The sequence below is a fragment of the Typha latifolia genome, chromosome 3, assembly GCF_019914945.1.
Source record: "Typha latifolia isolate L0001 chromosome 3, TyphaL0001v2, whole genome shotgun sequence".
Classification (NCBI taxonomy): Eukaryota; Viridiplantae; Streptophyta; class Magnoliopsida; order Poales; family Typhaceae; genus Typha; species Typha latifolia.
In genome coordinates this window covers 10,663,629-10,684,721 of record NC_133088.1, presented here as the reverse complement: position 1 = coordinate 10,684,721, position 21,093 = coordinate 10,663,629, and the positions used below count along the sequence as shown (strand labels likewise).

At 35.3% G+C, this 21,093-nt stretch overlaps 1 protein-coding gene across 1 annotated transcript in view; it reads right to left on the bottom strand.

The window, feature by feature from the left end:
• The window catches only part of LOC140785288 (vacuolar protein-sorting-associated protein 33 homolog), a 45,802-nt gene that overhangs the window by 15,689 nt on the left and 9,020 nt on the right, over positions 1 to 21,093 (bottom strand). The window contains exons 5-17 of the mRNA XM_073133104.1: positions 20,746 to 20,856; positions 20,598 to 20,663; positions 20,028 to 20,135; positions 19,897 to 19,941; positions 19,461 to 19,517; positions 16,764 to 16,858; positions 13,072 to 13,123; positions 12,884 to 12,940; positions 8,761 to 8,823; positions 8,587 to 8,693; positions 8,224 to 8,346; positions 5,505 to 5,586; positions 5,321 to 5,391 (exon numbers count right to left, since the gene is read on the bottom strand). Of these exons, the coding sequence (XP_072989205.1) occupies positions 5,321 to 5,391; positions 5,505 to 5,586; positions 8,224 to 8,346; positions 8,587 to 8,693; positions 8,761 to 8,823; positions 12,884 to 12,940; positions 13,072 to 13,123; positions 16,764 to 16,858; positions 19,461 to 19,517; positions 19,897 to 19,941; positions 20,028 to 20,135; positions 20,598 to 20,663; positions 20,746 to 20,856 (1,037 nt within the window). The remainder of the gene's footprint in view (positions 1 to 5,320; positions 5,392 to 5,504; positions 5,587 to 8,223; positions 8,347 to 8,586; positions 8,694 to 8,760; positions 8,824 to 12,883; positions 12,941 to 13,071; positions 13,124 to 16,763; positions 16,859 to 19,460; positions 19,518 to 19,896; positions 19,942 to 20,027; positions 20,136 to 20,597; positions 20,664 to 20,745; positions 20,857 to 21,093) is intronic.

The window sequence follows — 21,093 nt, the reverse complement described above, 5'->3', positions numbered from 1 at the left end:
ATACCCGAAATGGACCAAAGTAATGATGTGCTAACTTTTGGTTACGCATCAGACGCAAGGTCACTTGTCGATATGGCTGTACTCGCACAAACACCCAACTGCCGATGTCGAACTCCTGCTCCCGATGGCTACGATCATAAATTTGCTTCATGCGGTTCTGAGCAAGTTTAAGATGGGCACGCAACCTCCTCAATGTGGCGTCTCTATCCATCAAGGCTAAGTCCACCTCCGTCCGATCTGTCGATACCACTAGATCATAAGCGCGTAACGTCGGAGCCATGCGTCCATACACCACTTCAAATGGAGTCATGCTAATGCTGCTATGGTAGGCAGTGTTGTACGACCACTCCGCCCATGCTAAGAACTCCAACCATAGTCTCGGCATCTCTCCAATAAAGAACCTCAAGTACTGCTCAATGCCTCGATTGACCACCTCAGTTTGGCCATCCGTTTGTAGATGGTAGGCCGAACTGAAGTTCAATCAAGTCTCCTGCAATCTGAAAAACTCCGTCCAAAAAGTATGGAAGACTCCTTTGATTAGTTCGAATGATGAATCGCCTACCGATCAAATAAAACCTCCACTTTGTCACCGCATGCAAAATTGCCAATATCTTTCTCTTATAAGTTGATAATTTCTGAAACTTTTATGATAAAGCCTTGCTAAGATAGGCAATGGGATGTCCTCCTTGCATTAGTACAGCTCCTATGCCAACTCCCGACGCATCACATTCTACAATGAACTCTTTAGTGAAGTCCAGTAGTACTAAAACATGTGTTGTCATCGTTGCTGTTTTTAGTTTTTCAAAATCTATAATGGCTTCATCCGTCCATCTAAAAGAGTCCTTCAACAAAGAAGTGAGAGGAGCAACGATCTTGCCATATCAGGCAATGAAACGACGATAGTATCCAGTCAACCCCAAAAATCCTCTGAATTTGGTGGTAGTAGTAGGAATAGGCTAAGCGGTCATGCATGCAACCTTTTGAGGATTCGTCACTACACCATCCGCTGAAATGATGTAGCCTAAATACTCCACTTGTGGTACTCCCCATAGGCACTTAGACTTCTTGATCTTCAATTAGTTTTGCTTCAACAAATTCAGCACATCCTCCAAATGCCTCCAATGCTCCAATTCAGTCCTGTTATACACCAAAATGTCATCAAAGAATACCAAGACATACCTTCGCAATAGAGGTCAAAATATATTATTCATGAGGCCTTGAAAGGTAGTTGGAGCATCCGCCGGGTGAACTCTAATGCCCGTGAAAGGTAGTCATGAGACCAAAAGGCATCACCCAGAACTCAAAATGCCCGTCCGGAGTTCGTAATGCAATTTTGTGCACATCCGCCGGGTGAACTCTAATTTGATGATACCCGGCCCTCAAGTCAAGCTTGCCCCTACAATCTCGTCCAACAGCTCCTCTATAACCGGAATAGGATACCGGTCCTTGACGGTAATAGCATTTAGTGTCCGATAATCGACACAAAAACGCCATGTCCCGTCCTTTTTTCGCCCCAATAGCACGGGGGATGAGTATAAGCTATGACTTAGTTGTATGAGGCCTTGCACCAACATCTTGGCTATCATCTTAGAAATAACTTCTTTTTGCACATGTGGATACCGATATGGCCTCACGTTTATCAATGAGGCCCCGGGTACAATCTCTATGTGATGGTCCACCGTTCGCCTCGGTGGCAACTCTTGTGGCTCCTCAAACAGTCCAAAAAAGTTATCTAATAAATTAGACAATTCAATTGCAGTACCTGAACTCGTTTGAGGCTCATCTCCTACTGGTCCTAACTAAAGAAGATAGCCCAAATCATACGCACAAAGTAGCCCCACCATAGGCTGCATCGCAGGAATCGGCGAAGACCGAATGCCATCAAGCCGCACATCTTTATTTTCTTGTTTAAATTTTATCCACATGCTCCAGAAATCAAATGTGACGGATCCCAAACTCTGTAATCACTGAGTGCCAAGAACAATGTCTGCTCCTCGCAGCACCAACGGATACAAGTCCACAATGATGTCGTGTCCTTGCACCCGTATATCGACCCGGCAACACAAGCTCTCTGCCTTAAGCTTCGTGCCATCTCCAATAGCAACGTCAAATCCCATGGTCGGTTTGGCATCCAAACCTAATCTCCTCACTAATCTCTCGTCTAGAAAGTTGTGTACTCCCGGAATTGATTAGGATATGCACACAATACTTTGTAACGAGCCCGTCCACTCGTAACATCCTCGGCACGGAAGTACCCGAATATGCATGCATCGATATTTCAGCTTGGATATCTTCCTCCGTGCCCTCCTCAACGGCCTCCTCATGGACCTCCTCTGGACACTCTCTATCATCATCCTCCTCAAGACCGTCGATGAGCATCACACTCCCGATCGATTTAGAACAATGATGACCGGGAGTGAAATGTTCATCGCATCAAAAGCAAAGGCCTTTCGCACTTCGCTCCTCCACCTGGGCAGGTGTGAGAGTTTGAATGGGGGGTCTTGTGCCTCCTTTAAATCAGAAGAAGGTCTCAAAGGTGGTCGTAGTCTAGTACTCGCAACCGCTGTCTTTGAACCTGCAGAATTTCCAACCGACGTTCTAGGTGCAAACCACCCATCTCAGTTGCCCCAACTTATTTTTGCTGCCATCTTGAGAGCCTTATGATTTTGCTTCATCCTCACTGCCTCCTCAAGAGTAATAGGACAAAGAGCACGAACATCCGCTTGTATCTCCTCTCACAGCCCTGAAATAAATGTGCCCATCAATGACGGTTCGGGCCAAGGTGGCTCACAACGACTACTAACTCTTTCAAACTTAGCTTGGTACTCTAATATGATCGTCCTCTAAACCATCTTGTTTAATGTGGTAGCAAAATCTTCATATGCCGCTGTCCCAAATTTGCGTGTAATCCTCCTACAAAAGTCAACCCAACCGATAAATCCTCCTTCACAAATAACCGATATATACCAATGCAATGTCGTTCCTTCGAGGTGAAAGCTTGCCATCTAGACTTTTGTGTCCTCTACAGTGTCCTTTGACAATCAAAGTATTGTTCAACTTGAAACACCCAATCTGTTGGATCACCGCCTTGGAATTTTAGAAAGTTCAAGCGTGCATTTCTCCCCAAATAGTATTTTCGAGTTCACGAAAGATCCTTAGTTCAGGTCTAAACCTTTGTGCATGTTGATCACCGATCGCGTTCGAACGTGCTCGATCGCATTGGAACGCACAAAAGGCGTTCTTCTCTGTATGTGCGAACGTGATACAGGCGTTCGAATGCGTCCGACCGCGTTCGAACGCGCATTACACGTTCTCTGTATTTGCGAATCTGATGCAGGCATTCGTAAGGTCTTCGAACGCGACCCCTCCTGCGTTCGAACGCGACCTACAGGAATTTTATTTTAATGAAAATAAACAACTAATGCAGTAAGTTAAGATCCTAACTAAATATATCATACTTATGTCCAAAATTATTTTACCCTCTTATATCTCAAAAAGTCTCAAACCAATCCCTATATTTATGACTAAAGTGAAACTATTAATTTTCCTATTAGATTTAATCGAGTACCATAACTATTTTGATAATTTTATTGCATTATATCAAAATCTGCATGTCTTCTCTAACAAACACAATAGAGGCATTTTGGTCATTTTGATGTCATTATGTTAAGTTTAACGAAAAAATTAATAATTTCACTTTAGTCATAAGTATAGGGACTGATTTGATATTTTTTAAAATACATGAGGGTAAAATAATTTTAAATATAAATACAGGAGGGTAAAATGCATTTAACCCTATCTTTTTTATTATGTGGTGTTTAGGATTGTATTTTCTTTTTATAGTTGTTTAGGGTATTTTTCACTTCTTATCATTGTAATGTCTATATATAAAGACCCACTGTTTTCCCATTTAGGGTCAACGAAGAATTTTGAGTTTTATCTACATTATGAGATTTGATGTGAAACCATTGTCTAAAGGTGGAAGTGTGAAATCCTATTCACTTTTCTTCAATCTTTCATCCACCACCTCCCCTAAAACAACATCCACCTATAGTTTCACATCACTATATATCTTTCTATAAAATTTAACTTTCAACTTGCGTAGTATGTCACTAAATGCACTATAAGCACTTCTCCAATCTATATATATGATGCAAGCATCAATCTCCCCTTCTTCTTGAGTTATATATCTGGGGTAATAGAAATAATATCTTAGGTGTTCTTTTAATAACTTACTACTAAAATTGTGTTCATATAGTTTATTAGTCCTAGTCCTATAAAATTTAACTTTCAACTTGCGTAGTATGTCACTAAATGCACTATAAGCACTTCTCCAATCTATATATATGATGCAAGCATCAATCTCCCCTTCTTCTTGAGTTATATATCTGGGGTAATAGAAATAATATCCTAGGTGTTCTTTTAATAACTTACTACTAAAATTGTGTTCATATAGTTTAATGATGGCCATGCAGGTCGGCACATTGTGGCACGACACCTAGCACAGAGTGTGCTACTGGCACACCCCCGTGCCAATATGGAGTTCATTTTTTTAAACTTTTTTTATTTCTATCAATCATCATAGAAAAACTTTAGTGTTATTCTTGTATGGCAAATGAAGTCATCATTATCAATATGATTGAAGATTATCAACAATATTTAACGCAATATTCTCGTATTATTTTTGTGCCAACAAATAAGATCTTTGATCCTCTTTATTATTCTACATTCAACTAGATATTAGTTTTAATTATTAAATTATTATCAATTAATATTATGTGTTCAATTATATTATGGAGTGTTCAATCATTAATACAAATTTTAATGAATGTATTCAATCATATTATGTGTTGAATAACATTTATATTTGACTATTGCTATATCTTCAATAAAATAGGTCATTGATAAAAATAATTCAAAGATAAAAGACTGTAATGTAAGTTTTAATATATATATTCAAACCAAATCTTAAAGATTCATGTGGTAAAAACCCAAAAACATCTTTGAATATTTTAAATTTTTATTAAAAATATGTTAAATGCGTGTTAGTGGCATAGAGGGGCGTGCCCACTAGCACGTGCCTTGCTGATAGTGGCACGACTCGGCCATTATTGCTGTAGTTTACCTTAGACCAACCATATCAATAATTCTAGCTTACGAATAACGATCAAGCGTAAAAGGAAAATCTAAATATTCAAAATGAAAAGGAAGAGCTGATCACTGACCATAGTAATATAATGAACCAAAGAAATAAGCATAGCTAAATATAAGAACATCCAACAGCAAAAAATTATTAATTATTTCAACAAATTATATGTACTTTGCGGTGTCTGTTTCATCAACTATAAGTTGCATGGCTCTTGTAATAGCAAGCCAGTTGCTTCTTGACTCCTGCAAAGCAACAATAAGTGTGCTAAGTTGACAAATGGAAGAAAAGACCGTAATAAGCAACCAGGCTACATACATGCATAAAAAAGAAAAGCCAGATTTACCAAACAACCAACCTGCTTCTTAAAAAGCCCAGCTTTTTCGAGATTATATAATGAAGGCATGTGCTCAAAGCCGTAGCTATGGAGTATCTCCCGGCTAGATGAAAAAGGAATATATCATGAGTGCAAAGAAAAATTAAGAATGCATTCGGAGTAACAGAAGAAATTCAAGAAGTTCAATCTGAATAGGAAACCAATTCAAGAATTACGACATGAAAAAAAGAAAAGAAATAACTATATTTATTTGTAGTAGCTAACTAAACAAATATCCTCAAACGAGCAGTGTGATACCCAAGAATGGCCACCTAGATCTAAACCTGCCAAAAACCCAAACCCTTTCCACTAAATTTGCTACACCCAAACCTCCACCTGTTATTCCCCCTCTAGGACCAATCCACTCCATGTACTGCTTGTCTTCAACTGCCACCAACCCTCACGTTCAGCAGCTTCCACCCAGCCATGACATAGCCAAGGGTGACCCCTGCTTCACCACCTTCTATGCTGCAGCAACGCTTCTCCCTTCATACATATTTTACCTTTTTTAGTCCCTTGCAGTTTCTCCTTCTCTATCCATCTTCCAAAATTGTGTAGCGAAAAAGTACTTGTGAATCTAATTTTTGTACTTACCCTCTCCAAAATAAATATAGAAATATATTAGGAGGATTAGAACAGATTGTCGTGTCCATCGGCATGGGACGGTACGCATCATTTCAATGAATTACTGATATGGAGGGAATATCCCAATACTCTCTCTCATAGCTACCCATACCAATGCATGCCACTAAGAATTGAGCATATGTTACTTTAAAGATTAAATAAACCTAATTTGGGATCTATAATCCCTTTTGATACCTTGTTGTATTATGATGCTTGATCTATATAGAAGCATCGATTATACTTCAAATTTTAGAAATAAAAGGGAACTTTTAATTTTCACAAAGTAACGCCCCAATTTAAAAGATCCGAGAAAAATTGGAAAAAATGATAAGATTAATTGCATAGATTACACTAATATCTAATGTTGAACAGTTGAAGGACTTTACATTAGTTCTTAAAATTTATTTTAAGACTCTAAAAAGGTTTAAAGATTATTTTTTCAACATGTTAAGACTATTCAGTGTGTGGCAAGTACCATGCTGATTTAAGGTCAGCATGCTTCCTGCCTATGGCAAGACAATACTTGCGTGAACGGGATAGCATGATACATAAAAAGAATTTGTGATACATTGCAGAAAAAGATAACATCATCTTCTAGTGAGAGAGAGCTAGCATTTATTACTTTATCGCATCTTCCAAAGACAAAAGTGACAAAGCAGTACGTTTGACTACAAAGTCACATTAAATGCATAGCAGAAACTACTATCATGGTCCGGAGGATCGGCTGATCTGGGGTGATCCTCTTTCAATATTTCTCACTGTCCCTTTCACTATTTCTCTTTCACTGTTTCTCTCTTTCACTATTTCTCTTTCTTTCTTTCATTATTTCTCTTTTTCTCTTTTCCTCTTTCTTTCTTTCACTATTTCTCTCTCTCTCTCCTTACTATAGCTATTGCTTCTTCGATGCAAAAATCCAGCTCTAGCAAACTCTACTAACGCAGATCCAATTCCGACGACCTCAACTATGTGATTTTTTATTTATTTTATTTCTCTCTCTCTCTTCTCTTGTTTCTTCATTGTAGTATTTTTTTCTTCTCTCTCCTTCACTATGGTAGAGCTTATTTCTTTTTTTTCGTTTCTTCTACTCTCTCTCTCTCCTTAGCAGTTTTAAGTAATTTAATACTTCTTTTACTTTTTAAGTTTCATATGTGAGTAATTATTATTTTCTAATTTTTCTAACTTTTTTAAATTTTAGAAATTTTCCTGCATTTTAAATAATAATTAGAATTTTATATAATTAAAAATAGTTTGATCTGATCCAAGCGGCTGATACAGCGGTTATGGCAGGTATGTATTATTTTTCCAAGAGGCCAATTCCAATCTCGAATTTTCGAACCTTGACTTCTATCCTCTCTATCTCAGTTGGAGGGTAGTTTGGAAAGAAAACAGTGAATTTAGCTTCAGATGTAAAGAAAACTAAAAGTGGACTTTCTCTCTCAAATAAAAAATGCACTGGAAATTTTTTGCAAAAGCTAATGAGGTAAAGAAAAAGAAGGGAGAAAATAAAGATAATCCAGTAGTGCTTAAAATTACTCTAAAATATCCTAATATGATTCAAAGAGAACTTAAACTTGCTGAAAAATTATTTTGTGAAATTATTAACAGAAATTGGAACTAACTATGATTTTCATATAGTTCATGGATATTTTCGTTCCTACTTATGTATATAATTATAATATCACATATATATATATATATATATATGCATATACATATATATGAATACATGCATACATACATACACACATATATATATCTGTATAGCATCAAATTACATCTGTTGAATTATGTCTATTTTGATTCGATATGCTGAATTGCTAATTGCACTGCATGGATTTGCAGATCTTAAAAAATTAGGCGTGTCATGCTTGTTTTGGTATATTTATTAAATCAGCCATTTGGAAAAGGAAAGAACAGGTGACATGAAAAAGTAGTTGTTCTTGTATCATCTGCCACAGTCAAAACTCAAAATCAAAGACGAAAAGGTAGAGATTTATATCCATATGAATGGATGAAAGTTATCAAATGAATATTACTAAAATCAGTAGCAGTTTATAGAAAGGTTTGTTGATCATACCGCAAGTAATCAAAGTGCTTCTTAGGCAACCCAGAATTAGTAAGGGAGAATAACACCAGAAGGCGAAGTACGTTGACAATCGGCTCCTGTTTGTGGATCATCTCCTCAATGTACTCAAAACATCTGACCGTTAAATCATAAATGTATCAGCTAATCACATGAAAAATATACCCCAGATAACATATGACTAGAAAAATAGCCTGTTAAGTACTTGAATTAACTTTAAAGTGGAAATAAGAACAAAGAAAGCTTAAGCGCTAAGCAAGAAAAGCAGCATGCAAATATTTAAGTGGCTCCTAGAGAAAGCTACCATCCTTTATGACAAAGTCAAAGAGAAAAGTAACAAAGTAAGGATCAGCTTACATCTCATAGTTTTGGAGCTCTAAAATTGTTTGCTCGATGTCTAGTCGGGCATGAAAGGATGGTTTACATGTGAAAGATTGCAAATGTTGAGCAAGATTGATGTGCCTCTGGTGCAATGATCAGCTATAAGCTCCAGATATATAATCAGGATCTAAGAAAAAGTTACAATCTTACAGCTATTTCAGGTAGTGAGTTCAACTTCTTCACAAAATCCTTCAGTTCAGATACAGACTGAGACTGCCAAACAGAAGGAATAACATTAGACAAGTACTACCTTGTATATATCAAATAGTGTGAACCAGAATTTTGAAAAAATATTTATAACTGTCACTTAGATAAGTCAGAAATAGATTAAAAAAAATTTGAATACATGTCATTTTGCAAATAGTTATATTTCACTACATACCAAGGTAATATAGGAAACAAATAATTACTATCAGTTGGAAATATTGGTAGACAGGAAGTACTTGAGGAATAACAAATCAAACTATTAACTCAAAAGGCATCAAGTATCTATCAGATAGATGTATCCACAGTCTAACAGTGGCAACAATATGACTTGACATGAAACAAGACATACACCCCGAATATTAACTAAGAAAAGTGCTCCTTTCAATCTGATTGAGCTAATGAAGTAATCACCGAGCAGCTATTTAGGTCTCTCCTGAAGGGAAAGATTATTGTTGTCACAGCTTCTAGTTATGCTCCTAATGAGTCCAGAACTTTGTCCAATTGGAGGAGAGGTTTATCTATTAACTGCACGCACTCCTGACTTTACGAGTTATGTAAGAGTCCAGAACTTTGTCCAATTAGAGGAGAGGTTTATCTATTAACTGCACGCACTCCTGACTTTACAAGTTATGTAAGAGAGAACATCGCCTTGATATTACAGGATGTGTGCAAAAGAAGTCCTTGGGCTGCTTCAAATTCTTTTTATGTACTTTTTCCAGTAGAGGCCGTTTAGAAAGGACTCTTTCAAATGGCTTTCTACAGGAACTTTATTAGTTGGCCACCATAAGTTATTAAACATTCTTCTTCATTTCTTTCAAGATAGCAGATCAGAAGTTCTGCAAGGTTTTAGGTACTTCTTCAATACAGAAATATTAGAGTCCTTTCTAGCAACTAGTTCTTGGTGTACTAGATAATGATGATGAGATAATCAAATATGAATCATAAGACAAGGACAAGGTCTTTCAATCCCTAGCAATTCACAGGATTCAGATTGAGTCTAGAATATCATCCCTTCTTTTGCAAAAGATTATGATATCGACTTGATTCCTACTTTTGATGTTACATTACCTTCATATTAAACAGATAGAACTTCATTTATGTGAAGTTGTCCAGAATTCATCTTGTTTCCTAATTATTTGGCTTCATAGACCATCAGAGAATTGTCTTTTATCTTTCCCCTTTAGATACTGGTTTGAAACACTGATGAGTTCAAACTTCAAGTCTCTGATCAATACTGGAGATGTAACCTAAGTCATATAGAGGTGATGTTTTACATCAAATTTCTACCATCCTAATGCATGTATTATTTGAGTCTAGTTCTGAAGTAGAACCAAATAAAAGCCCTCATTAAATTTTGGCACATTAAACATTTAAACAGATCTACAAAATAGTATTTTATTCTCCAGTTAGAATCTGTATAAAAAGGGTGTGAACAAGCCGGAGCTCAAGTGAGCTAAACTAGACTCAGCAAGATTGGAGAAAAGTACAAGCCAAGATCAAGCTCAAGACGAGCTGGTAAATGTCAGCTTGAGCTCTGCTCAGTTATGAAAACGAAAACCAAAATGTACTATTCAAGCTAGCAGTCCATAATAGATAATACAAGCTCCACTAACTGAGCTAGTGATCATCTGAAATAACTACACTATATAGGTATCTAAAACATCCATTTATCCTTACACAAGCTACCTTGGATTGTTTACTAGGCGAGCTGAAAATTTAAGTTCGACTGCAAATTGAGCATACGTAACACCTAGTATCATTCAACCTCCTAATGTGGGACAAAACATCATTTAGAGTTTTCGTTGGCGGGAATTCTAGCCGCTATATGATCATCGAACCTTTTCAGACATCCTTGCTGTCACAATGTATCATTCAATTTCATACTGACATGAAACAATTCATCATTTCTAATTTTTTTGCGACTTGCAAGGATTTCAGGCACTGTTTCTACAATGATCTTTGAATATTTTGAGACATCCTTGCTGTTGCTGAACAATTTCCTTTTGAATTTTGAAAACAAAAACAAGAGAAGCAATCAAAGCGAATATATATAGGATGATTTCTTATGGGTGCACAGGCAGTATAGCGAAGTATACCTTGCTACTAGCTTTCACAACAAAGATGAAAGGATGATTTTTTATTTTCCTTTCTTTAAATATCTATCTTTTAACAAATTTCAATTCTGTGAAGGTTTTCACCAGAAGATTGACAAATATCTCGGAAGAAACCAAAAGGAAGTTGACTTACGAAAAGACAACAGAAAAATCAGATCAGGCCCATGTGAAGAAAATTGATGAATAATTAAAAATGGGAGTTTGCTACCATAGTTGTGTCCACATCACATACATAGCACATGCCATACTAGCAATATACTTTATAGATATGTGCTAGATACAAAATGAAATATCCAAATTTCAAAATGAAGCAAAAGTACAGCGATGCCTCAGATATATATAGGGTACCTCTTGGATACTTAAGACTAAGGGTGTATGTTGTTCACTAATAATGATAAGCCATGTAATAAATAATAGGTCAATGGGAAGAGAGACTTTCATTCTCTACTTGGGCGGGATGAGGAGGATTTGTTTAATCTTTAGCTTTTAAGCTCATAAATCAAAATTAATGAATTTAAAGGAGGTGCAAATTTGGAATTATGGCATAATGATAGTTGTACTATTTCAGATATATTTTTTCCCTTTCTTACATCTCTAGTTATTAGTATTTACCACATAAATTTTAGACATTTGTACTAAATCAATACTTTTAAGGAACAAAATTAAAAAATACATGTTGTTCTCTATACGAAAGAGCAATTGAAATAGCAAATAGATGAAAAATCATATAAATATGAAATCTTTATGCATTATATTTCTGTGTCCTTTGATGCTTTTTTGTTCTAAGATTTGTTCTATTTGTGCACTTGTGTCAGGTGGTATATGTATCCTTTATCTATCTTCATCCTTGATAGTTTATAAAATAAGAGTTCAGAGGGAGTAGTGATCAAACTAACATCTAAAATTATTAATGGCATAGACAGGAAATATCAACCTTTTTCCTTATAGTAATATGCACTAAGGCAAACTTTGCATAGTCTCTATGGCAAAAAAATTCAACTATTAAGAAATAGGCAGTGAATCCAATGACTCTAGCATGGTTCCTAGTTTCAGCTGATCCCACCCGAGATGAGTATAGGTAAGAGAGGAAGAGTGGGGGGAAGAGAGAGGGAAGGAGAGAAAGAGAGGGAGCAACCGAGCAAGAGAGAGGGAGGAAGAGAGAGGGAAAGAGAGGGAAAGAGAGGGAAAGAGAGGAGGTTTGTAAGTTACGGCAGTAAGAGGGAGAGGAAAGAAGTGAGAAAGAAGTGGAGAACAAATAAAAATATATATGATGGAGAGAGAGAGGCGGTAGTTGGTGAGGGTGCAAGAGAGGGAGAGGATGAGCGAGAGTGGGGGAGAGAAAGTTTAGGGGAGAGAGTTTGATAAGACTTAAGAGAGAGTTAGTGCGGAAGAGTTTTTGATAAAAAAAAGCAAGTTAGAGAGAGAGTTTAAAAGAGAGAATTAGTTTGAGAGAATGTAAGAATCTATTTGTGTGAGAGAGAGAGTGTGAGTGGTAGAAAAGGGGAGAGATAGAGATTGAGAAAATACTCTTTATTTTTCAGTTTTTAAACTTTATATATGAATAATCTATATCTATATATTTTTATTATGTTTTCTAAAATATTTGGGATTTTTCTATATTTAAAATTATTTTTAAATACATGCTGCTACGAACGGCCAATACTACTGATACCGTCGACACGGTCGATACATATCGTCTTTTCAGACAGTCGACCTCGATCCTAATTTCGATACTTGGAACCCTGGACTCCAAAACTTTAAGGAATCATCCAAGTTTCCAAAAATCTGATGCGATAGAAAACATACTCAATGACTCATGCTGGTAACGAATCTGAACAAGCAGCAATACTACGGAGTTGAAAAATGGCAATTTTCCAGATCTCCTTCAAAGTAGTCTCATACTTGAGTGTCAATAACCAAGCACAGTAATAGGCTACCAGTACAGTCCTTACCATGGATTTTACTTCTGTATAATCTTGCTGCATTGATGTTGCTTTTTGGCGCAAAACCTGCAGTTTATATGATTAAAGGAAGGCTCAGAATATTGGAAATAGAACTCATGCTAGAAGAAAAAGTGGTCAAAAGTTGAGACTTAAAGAAGAAAATTAGCCAAAAGGAAAGAAAAAGATAATTAATTAACCTGTACAACAACTTCAAAATTGAGGTCTCGAATCTCCTTATACAACTTATCACTGGAACAAAAGAAAAGCATTGTAGGTAAAATATGACAACCTGGAAGCATCAAATTGTTTAGACAGGTAATATAGTCGCATTCCTGGAACTATGACAGTGGGATGAATGATGATAAACAACAAGAATATTTGTAGGAATATTGAAACATTCTAAAATGGTGCCACATATCCTATGGAAGCTACTACATACTATGGATACTCCAAAAATGGAAAAACATGTCTACCTATAAAACAATAAATAGCACAACTATCGATGAACATAAAGATAAAACTGCCATTTAGCTAATACCAAACTATGTAGTCAAATCACTTAAGCACAACAGTGGCAAGCTGACACTTCAAAACAAAGTATGAGCCTCAACATGAAGAAGCACTGATCTGAACATACTTTGGATTTAAGATGTTTCACATGTCTGATTCAAAGGAGAGATCTAGCTTTTTCTTTCATTCCTTAACTTCGCTAGGGAGGTACTTGGTAAGCATGTTCATCTCAAGGTTAGAGATCAAAACACTATTTGGACCTTCCCTGAAAGCTTTTAGCACTACTTCACTCAGAGTTATCCATCCAGGTGGAAGAATAAAGTGCATGTTATTCTAAAAAATTGAGTAGAAAATTTTTGCCACATTTCACAGGCCAGCCAGGTTTTTGGACAACAATATTGTAATAACCAGAGAAATAAAAATAAAAGCCACATGTGATTCACGTGAGCCACCTCCCCTCTTTTCTCACCCGTTTTACAACAAGGAAGTGATCGCATGTTTCCCGGCTGACCCAGTCAGTTTCTGAGTAAAATTTGAACTCTAAAATCTTTCCTTGTAAAACCCTAGACCTACCTCTCTTTCTCCCCATGCCGTAATCACCTTCTTCCTCTTTTCTTCTCTTCTCCTTTTAATCCCATCGGAGCTTGCATCATGGGACAGTCACATAATCATGGGACAGTCAAATAATTATCAAATAATTCTTTATTCAATTCATCCGTAGCTTTGAAAATTATTTTATATAGATCTAGCACAAAATGTTGTATTTATGAGGAATGACTCTTACAATGATGGTTCTAATTTCATTTTGCTACATCTCAATTTGGTTTCTTAACCAAAGAAACTAGGAAGAGAATAAGAAAAGCATATTTCGATGGGATTTGATGCTCCCATCCTTGGATCGACCTCACTTCCTCTCTCGTCCTTTTTTCTTATTTTTGGTTTGGAAAATAAAACTACCAAAAAGGAGCCAATGGTGGCACAGCACCTAGCACGGGGTGTGCCAATAGTACATCCCCTTGTTGAACCATGCCAACCGACACTGGTGCATGTTGACCCATGCTAATGTGGAGCCTATTTTTTTAACTTTTTCTTATTTCCATCAATCTTTATCAATCAACTTTAGTCATCTTGTTATTATATATATTCCTATTTGAATGACAACTTTATTTATCAATCAACCACAAAGAAGAATTTATCGAGACAAGAAGAAAAAAAGAAAAAAACATCTCAAGATCAACATGATTATAATCAGACAAGGGAAGGACTCGAGTTTATAGATAGCAAATAATTAAGAGAGATGCGCTCATATGATGATATGAATTTATCATTATCATCATATCAATCACACTCATCGAAGCCACAATAAATTTATTATACTTTATATTCACAATTTGCATATGTTTATGGTGTACCTACACCGATATCATTTTCGTGCATGTTCAATATTCATATCATATCATAAAAAAATTATAAAATTTATATTTGTATAAAGAATATGTGAAACATTATAATAAGCAATACTATTAGTAAATGAGTCTTGAAGATTACCGACAGTATTTAAAACAACATTCTCATGTTATTTTAATACTATCAACTGAAGTCTTTGATCCTTCTTGTCATTATACGTTCAATTAGATATTAATTTTAATTATTAAACTATTATCAATTAATATTATGTGTTCAATTATATTATGGAGTATTCAATTATATTATGGAATATTCAATCATTAATATTAGTTTTAATAAATATATACAATCACATTAGTGTTTAATAATATTTATACCAGAACCAAATATTAATGTGTCAAAGACCCAAAAACATCTCTAATATCATAAATATTTTATTAAATTTAAATTATAAGCGTACCGAGAGAATGCCGGTCAGCACACCCCATGCTGACCAGCACGTGACGTGCCGATAGTGGCATGGCATGGCACGTGCCTTTAGCATGGTGATGCAAATCTAGTATGAATGCAATGTTTTGGAGAACAATCGACCCAACAAGTAACTAAAGTAAAATATAGTAAGCAATAACTGATAAGAAGTTAATTGATTAAAAGGATCACCACTAGATGGAAGGAGAGAAAACCACTCAGATAAGACAGTAGCTTCCTCAACTCTCAAATAGGTACATTGATAGTAGAAAGGCCTAAAATATGGTGTAAGGAAAGACTTTAGAGTTTAGGTTTACCAATAAATGGAATAGTAGTGTTTTACTTTAAAACCAAGTCCTCCTCTTCACGTCCGGGCACCCAAAGATTCTCTTTCACTACTGGAATCTTTTGGACAGCAGCAATAACCAACGAAAAAGTAGAGGTTGAAGAAGAAGAGAGGTTTAGAGAGAAAGTGGAAGAGATTAGAGAAGAATCTTAAGACAGAGTAGGAGAAAGGGAGAGAAAGAAAGAGAGAGAAGAAAAAGACCATAGGGGAGAAAAGTGAGAGATCTCAAATAAATCTTATTCCAACTTGTCCTTGTTTCTCATGCAATAACCCTTAAATAGGTTAACAACCTTAATTCTAGCTGATTCTAATAGAAACTTATTTCCTAATATGACTCTAATTGATTTTCTTACCTAAATTGATTGATCCAATTTAGGTAATAAATCAATGTGGACATCCCCCACATATAAGCTTACCATAACTATCAATTGAGATTCTAATAGGAATTCATTTCCTAATAGGATCCTAATTGATTAAACCTTACCTAAATTGACTAACCCAATTTAGGTAATAACTCAATACGGATATCCCCCGCATATAGGCTACCATATTTGTCAATTGACTAATTCAATTGATTATTTGAATTAAAAAAAATCAACAATTAGACCAAAATTGGACTCAAGTAATTCTATTTTGGTCAAATTGAAGATGATGCCCACATCACATGGCTATCATTGATCTTGAGCAGTATGCGTTATACAGGCAACGGGGTAATGCCATGTGCTAGCACGACAATCCTTGGTCCAAACTAGTTGTCCAGATGTCTATCTAGAATACCACAATAATCTATATTTCCTTTCTTGACATCATTCATTGCTGCATACCTACAAGTAGAGTGCAGGGACTTCCCAGGTTGTAAGCCTACTGTTGACAGCTATAAAATAGACCAATCACCTGTCATTACATACTAAAAGCTTAACTGCAGAATAGATACATAAATAGGCAAAGTCAGTGTTTTACATGGATTATGAAGCACATATCATATCACTGATGTATCAACAGAAAGAAAATCATAAGGTTAACAACACAGCGAGCATTTTTCAGTAATGGACATAGTGCAAAACCATGGACAAGAAAGATTAAACATGTATTACTACATACTGCAATAATAAGGAAAAGAATACACCATACAGCATGTACTTAATTAAATGAAAGTACCTGGAATTTAATGGAATTTTTATCTTTTTCCCATCTTGTTGACCTCCCATGATAGTACCATCGACCTCCACAGAGCCATTATTGATTTGCAAAATCTATAAAATAGCTATGAGAAAGACTCGCCTAACATAAGGTTCTTACTTTGAAACTGCATCAAATATTAAAAGCAGAACTACAATTGGAGATAAAGCACCAAAGGTCACAACCTGCCATATGCTTAATATGTGCAAAGCCATCATATCACAAGTATAAAACAGAACTCAGTGAACATGTAACAAACTCTAGTGAACCGAGATGTTATTACCAATATATAGAAACATAGTTCAGTAAGTCTAACACTTACATGGTAAAGTCAATGTTTAGACTCATGTCTAAGTTGATAAATTCAAAAGACACACTTTGAAACATGAAAACATAAATCAACTCATTGCAACAATGACAAGTAGATTAGATAAAGTAAACGTTAAGTGGTTAAGGTAGTATAGCATTTATATATATGGGCAAATTATAGTTTACCCCCAATGGTCTAACTTGATTTTAACTTACCCCTTTATACTTTAAACCAAGGTTCGTCGGATCGGCCGATCCGGATCGGGATCGGCCGGTTTTGATCAAATCAGGCCAAATCCATTATGGATCTGACCCAAATCTAACTTGGAGACATCAATTATTGATGTCCCCAAGCTCTTTCCCTCTCTCTTTACTCTTTTCTTCTCACTCTCTCTCTTTCACTCATTTCTCCTTTTATTCTCATTTTCACTTTCTAACGAAGAGATCTAGCTCCAACGAACTCTGGCGACGCAAATTTCACTCCAGCGAACTTCAACAAACTATGATTCATCAAGTATTCATTGTTTGAAATAATCACATGATCTATATGCTAGTTATTATCCTCCTTAATATCCTTAGACACAAAATCCACATATTGATTATTATCCTCCTCAGATTCAACAAGATCCATTTGATATGAATAATATAATGCAATCACTCTTCAGAGCACCAGACCCTAGACATCATTATTTTCAAACTTATGGTGATTATGATGATAACCATTGGGATTTACGAGAGTCAACTCGGTAGTCATTGGATTTTGACATTTGAGTATATTAGTACTTTTGTTTAATTTTAAAGGCTCATATGTGAATAATTATTATTTTCTTATTTTTTTTATCATAATTTTTACATTTTTAGAAATTTTTCTGCATTTTTAAATAATATATAGAATTTTATGTAATTAAAAAATTTTGATCCAATCCGGGCGACCGATACAGCCGATTCAGCCGATACATATCGTTTTTTCAAAAGGCCAATCCCAATCCCAATTTTTCGTATCTTGCTTTAAACTAAGGGCTTAACCACCTAGTGGGTCTAGGATCAAATTGTTGGATTTTCCTTCCAAAACTAATTGTGAAAATATGAAAAGGAAACTAAAAATGGACCAGATGTGTCAAAATGTACTAGAATTTATTTTATTTTATTTTTGCAAATTAAACCCAATTATTTAAGTCATCTTGGGCTCATGAACAAGCATGGTCGTGCGAGAGTCACGTGTCGTGCCAAAACTTGATCAGCACTAGGCATGCCGATTTGAAATGCCTAGTAGCACACCTTTAATATATTTTTAAGGGTCTTTATACATGTTTTTGGTTTGGATATACATATTAAAGCCTACATAAGAGTTTTTTATCCTTAGGTAATATTGTAAATGATCTATTTTATTGAAGATATAACAATAGTCAAGTAGAAACATGATTTAACAAATAATATGATGGAACACATTAATTAATTGACAATTGCTCAATAATTGAAACCAAAACCTAATTGAACGTAGTTAATCCAACATATTCCTATATCAATCTTGACCGAATTTGAATGAATTTGAAATATTAATTTTAGATATTTTTGAAACTGAGGGAAAAAAATTAAAGAAAATCTAATCATGCTGAATTTTAGCTAAAAATTTATAAAATTTGGATTCAAATTTACTCAGATGTGCATGCAAGGGCTTCTGTACGATGGCTCAAACCAGTCTTGCATTTGCATGTTTGTTTAGGTGTTGCTTTTGTTGGTAAATACTCACTAGCCAATGGGTCAGTTTTGGCTTAGTCCAATAGAAGTTCTACAACTATGACCTGGGTAACGTGGAATATGGGATTTTCAATTCTCATATTCCTCAGCCAATCAAAGAAATCCATGTCTGTTATGGTACAAGGGAAAATTTGTAACGAGCTTAGGCCTAGGAGGATTCAAACTCAGAATCTCCTGCTTTTAGAGAATGGTGGTTTCTATCTTTCATATGCTACCAAACTTCCCTAACAATAAAGAGCATAGAGGAGTTTACATAACTCCATATCCTAGTAATGCATATGCATAAATGGTTATGACAAATATTTTAATGGAGTCTCTCCTCCTTTCCGATCGTTCAAGATAAAATGCTAACATAACTACAGGATAAAATATGACGATTTCCAACTTGACATATTTTGCGAACTCATTTCAAAACATATTTTAATTAATTTAAACAGCAGTGATTGCATTTCACATCAGTTAAGGACTAACATAATCTCTAACTACTTAGTATGCATATATGCTCTTATTACATGAGAATTTACTTCTACGAAAGGAAGGGTGGTAGATGGAGAAAAATTAATCAAATATTCAAGAAAACAAGCAAAAAGCATAAGTTTCAAAACTAACCTCATCCAATAATCCTTCATAACTTAACTGAAAGCACATGGGTGTCAACATATCCACCTGATTCAACAAATATGAGTCAATGAATTACAAGAGAATAGTTTCTAGCAAATCCTATAACGAGTATGCATGATAACACCAAGCAAGAAATGACCCAAATAATAGATAGAAGCAGTCACTTTGAATGTGCAATAAATTGAGTTTGAAGATGCCTTCAACATGACATCAAAAGCAAGAAAACAACCCGATTCAGACAAGCATTACCAGAAAATTACATAAGAACGGCAAATGTGTTGATATAAAAATGAAGGATACAGAAAGACATAATGCATATAATACAGCTATCTAGAAAAATGAGTGTATTTATCTCCGGAACCCCCACCTGAAATATCATAATGCATATAATACAGCTGAACATGAAGGATAAAGAAAGACATACCTCTCTATCTAGCAAAATGAGTGTATTTATCTCCGGAAGCCCCACCTGAAATATCATAATGCATATAATACAGCTGATCACAATTATTTGAAAGGGCTAAATCATTACAGTTCAGATAATTAAGTAATTACATCATCTGCATTAACTGGCTCTTCCACTTGTAGACTGTTTAGAAGCTCTGCAACCTTGGTTGAAGCTTTGCCTTTAGCCCTCACATTAGGTATCACCCCGAAAGCAAACTGAAACACATTACTGAGTGTCCTAATTTGAGATAAATATGTGCTTCCCAGTAAATTATGACATCAAAAATTCAGAACCAAGTAGCACCTAATCAGAAAATGAACCCTTATTTATAAAAGATTATAAAACTTAAAATATGATGCATGATTTCAATGATCAATATATCTTTATAGATAAACAAGTAGAGATCATATAGAAAGTAGGTCAAAGATATGCCAGAGAACTGTTAATTGATGATAAATATCCTTATTTAAACTAGCACAAAATAAACAGAATAAGACAAGGTTTGAATCTTAATATCATGTTTGCCTCAGCTAAAAAATTGTATTAATATCTTCTATTGTTCACATGTCAAAGACATGCAATTTAAATGAAGCAATTCTGACAAACTTAACTATCAACAGAGAGAAAAAAGAGTCAAAATCATATATATTTGACTGATTAACTGAAAACATACATACCTCCAGCTTATGAATAGCTTGTGCGACATGCCAAACGGAGCTTGTATCACCATCAACAAGACATTCCTAGAAAATTAAACAGTTGAAAGGAGAGAATCACTGACATCAAAAGATGATGACAATATAAAATCTTACGCATATAGGATACCTTCAAAGCAAAGTCAAGTTCAAAGGAGAGGACATCCTCATCCAATGGAACCATGTATAAGGGGTACTCCCCAAACGTCAGCATGCTATGGACCTTCTCTTCCTCGAAGATCTGCAAGAGGATAGGTTAAATTCAAGGTTCCAAAAATCGGTATCGGGATTGGAATCGACCGTCCGAAAAAACGATACGTATCGGCCGTATCAGCCATATCAACTGTATCGACCGTTTGTATTGGATCAGACTATTTTAATTAAATAAATTCTATATATTATTTAAAAATATTGAGAAATTTTTAAAAATTTAGAAAATTATAAGAAAATAAGAAATAACTCAAATATAAAGCCTAAA